This window comes from Quercus lobata, chromosome 5 (assembly GCF_001633185.2).
Source record: "Quercus lobata isolate SW786 chromosome 5, ValleyOak3.0 Primary Assembly, whole genome shotgun sequence".
Taxonomy (NCBI): domain Eukaryota; kingdom Viridiplantae; phylum Streptophyta; class Magnoliopsida; order Fagales; family Fagaceae; genus Quercus; species Quercus lobata.
Genome location: NC_044908.1, coordinates 73,547,131 through 73,550,679, shown reverse-complemented (window position 1 = coordinate 73,550,679; position 3,549 = coordinate 73,547,131). Strand labels below are relative to the sequence as shown.

The 3,549-nt window shown below is 40.3% G+C and overlaps 1 protein-coding gene across 2 annotated transcripts; it reads right to left on the bottom strand.

Annotated features, from left to right (window-relative positions):
• Positions 1 to 433: 433 nt before the first annotated feature.
• On the bottom strand, positions 434 to 3,262 carry LOC115992546 (zinc finger MYND domain-containing protein 15-like). Of its 2 annotated transcripts, none has more exons than XM_031116753.1 (2): positions 3,093 to 3,262; positions 434 to 2,717 (listed from the first exon to the last, which is right to left on the bottom strand). In XM_031116753.1, exon 2 carries the CDS (start codon positions 2,663 to 2,665, stop codon positions 767 to 769), a length of 1,899 nt encoding a protein of 632 aa, XP_030972613.1. In that variant the 5' UTR covers positions 2,666 to 2,717; positions 3,093 to 3,262; the 3' UTR covers positions 434 to 766. The 2 variants fall into 2 exon arrangements, with proteins under 2 accessions (XP_030972613.1, XP_030972612.1); XM_031116752.1 differs by having other exon boundaries at positions 434 to 2,720; positions 3,095 to 3,262.
• Between the last annotated feature and the right edge of the window lie 287 nt (positions 3,263 to 3,549).

The following is a 3,549-nucleotide window of genomic DNA, read 5'->3' as shown; positions in this document are numbered from 1 at the left end:
AACTCTTGCTATTCCTTTCCCTCCAGACACCACATCAAACAATGGGGGATAATCATCCAAATATGACCATTTCGATGACAACGAAAACAACCTTGCCAACATGCTAAAAGTTCAACAACAGATTTAGGCACACCCATGAAACTCCAAACAAAGCCAAAATCATGGACCACAAATTAGAAGCTATAGGGCAATGTAGCAAAAGGTGATCAATAGATTCACCATTGCATTACAAGCTTGGACTTTCCTCTTTAGGTTTTCTAGACTTTCTTCCTTTTTTTGGGGGAGAGGATGGGGGGGGGGGGTGGTCATGGAAGATAATGAGATTGATCAAGTCCTTATGTTCTCTTTTTGTAATCTTTTACTATATATATTTTTATAAACGTGGGTGAGCATATATAGAGTAAGGTGAGCTTTAAATGCAGAGAAGAACACATTGGAGGGATGAATAGAAAGCGAGTATATTCTCAGAAAGAGCAACAATGAACAGTCGGTCATGCTTGTCGTGACTTATGAACTGCTCACAATAGATTGACAACAAATAATGAAGATACAATGTTATACAGAATTTTCACAAGGAAAGAATTGACAAATAGCTCATGTCTGCAGAAATTGTATCTAGAACTCAATTGTGGGAGGAAAAAAAAGTATAAAAATATAACTCCCAATTATTACCTTCCACCTAGTCCCAATCTCGCAAATCATTGCCATCACCTTAGGGATTAAACACGACACCAGAAATATGCTAAGGCCTTTGATAACTCCCAGCTCATGTATTCACCCCAAGCACAAAACCATTGCTATATAAAGGAAGATTGCAAGAAGTCCCTTGATTTTTCACAGGAGTGCGGAAGGGATTTGGTGTCACAGGAAGTGTGATATGCAGTCCAGCACTACGAAGAACCTTTTTGGCATTTGTACATGAAATTTCATTTTGATCTGTGAAGAAGGCAGGAGTGCCCCTGGATTTGATTAAATCAAGAGCTCCAACCCAACTCACATAACTATCCAATCCACAGTTTAGCGCAACAACAACATGGGGAGTAGGCAGATAGGTGGCTTCCTCCTGATAAACACCCCTCACAAGGTTCACCCTCACTCTGCTACCTATTCCAGAAGTTGTCCCAGACAAATTTGTTGGAACTTCAGGTCCCACCATTACTATTTGAATGTTGCCCAATCCATTGAGTAAATGACCAACCTCTGCAAATGCTGGCATCCAGTCCAACTCTCCCTCAGGCCCAAGGTAGTGAAGAATTACCTCCTTCCCCTTGAGTAGAAGGTTTTTTGAGCTGATACTCAGAGCTGTTAAAATGTGATAAACTGTCAACGGGTGAGAGAGAATGTCAGCGACTGGGCTTGACAAAGGCAGTGACCTAAGGTTATAGTACTCTAACCAACCAGAAAGAAGGATCGGGCTTGAGATGCCATCTCTCAAATGATTGTGAAAAGGAGAATCACGAGGGTAATCTTCATCATCAAGCCCACCCCACGAATCCCATAGCCCACCTTTAACAGGAAGGAGACCAAAAGGGCAGTGAGAATAGCAACTACACCTTCTTCTCCACATGCCTTTCTGATGGATATCTAATGATTCAAGCCATTTACAAGGCTGGTCAGCAGCACAGGGGAACATGAAAATTTTCATTGCCAGCTCTTCTTCTTTTTCCATCATAACCTTGTAGAGACCACATATGCTTTTATGAGTTTCCTTCCAGTGCTGCTTCTGGCATATAGGACTGCAGTAAACCATTGCACGACACTGGCCACAGCAAAGAGACTGTTCTCCATGAACTTCCTTATCGCACATTGCACACTGTCTCGAGCCAGCATTTGAGCATACTTTCACATCATCAAAAGCGTCCTCCTTTGGTGGTTCTGCATATTTGGTGGGGGTAGAGCTAGCTGTTGAAGTAGCCTTTTCTTCGTACACCTGACCAGGTGGGTGTGAGACTGTAACTGCAACAAGGTCATAACCCTTTGAAAATTCTGGAGGCCACTGAACATCAACTGTCTCAATAAATGGTTCAAAGTGCATCAACTTAGACCACTTTGGACCACCTTCTCTATCAACCTGAAGCAACGGGTGCACCAGAGAGATGGCTCTCATGAATGCATATACAAACCTAAGCTCTTCAAGACTCGGGTCCCTAAACTGCATATCCCCTGACGATGTGCAACGAGCAACATCAATAACAGGAAAACGATCAGTCCCTGATGCTTCTAGTGACAAAGACTTGATCATCTTCCTATTTGAAGGAAACATCAATGACTCACGTTCATACGTGACTCTTAAAAGCTCAACATTTGGAACCCGGATAGTCTCTCTTGAGCCTGTCATCTTCTTAGCATCATTTTCAGATCGAAACATGTTGAACCCTATATCCCCCCCATCACCTCCAATGAATTGAACACATGGGAAAAGCTGTTTCTTGGCAGACCAATCCAAATCTTTGCCAACCCGGATACCAAAAAAATGCCCTGGTCGCAACCTTCTCCATGGATCAGTCCTATATAGTGCTGCAGAAGCTTTAAAAATCGACTTAATAAAATTAGGAGCAACGCCCTCTACCTTCATAAGACATGTCCCGGATCCAGGACCAAGCCCAGGACCAGACCCAAATTGCTCCTGGAATCTATCAAACAAGTCCTTCAAATGCAAATCCATACTGTCCCTATTATCGGATCTAACTAAAATTTGCAACTCCTAGTCCTTCATACACCTGTAAACCAATAGTAAAGCATCACCCATTGCAATTACAAATGACTCAAATCCAAAACTCTAATTTTACAATGAATATAGTTTCAAAAGGGTCAATGAATTGCATAAAGTTTGTTCTTTTACTCTAATGAGTGTTTCCAAAACTAGAAAACCTGAAGCTACAATGAGTAGTGAAATTGCTCAAAGTATAGGCAAAGGGTATTTCCAACTTGGGAAAATCTTACACATTCCAATCCAGGCCCCAAACTATAGACATGGGTATTGCAGAATTGAATTGAAGTAACATAAAAATTACATGGAACCAGAGAAAAGTACAGAGATCATATGAAATTTCTGAACTTGAAATGATAAAAAAAAAAGAGTAGTGCTTCATACCAGGTTTGTGGTTTTGAGTGAAGTTCTCTGGCAAAGATTCGGACACAGAGATGTGGATGCATAGAGAGAGTGACAGAGTTCAAAAGCAAGTCAGATCCGAATAATGGACATGCAACTAGTTTTTACTAGGTAGGACTCGTAAGTTGGAAGTGAGGGAGACTGATTTGACAAAAGAATAAGCAGAAATTACATGAAAGACCCGGAACTTGTAACTTACGTATTTGTTAATCAAAATTCAAGTTTAAGAAATGTATCAATTTGTCCATCTTGATTATTATCATCATTATTTATCCTTGACTAATAAAAGGAGTGTCGGTAAATAAATAGTTGATAAAAGGTCCGTTTGGATTGAGTTTATTGTTACTGAAATTGAAAATTGAAAGTACTGTAGCAAAATAAATTTTAAATCTGTGAATAGTATCGTGGGCCCATTTTAAATATTTTTAATGCGTGAA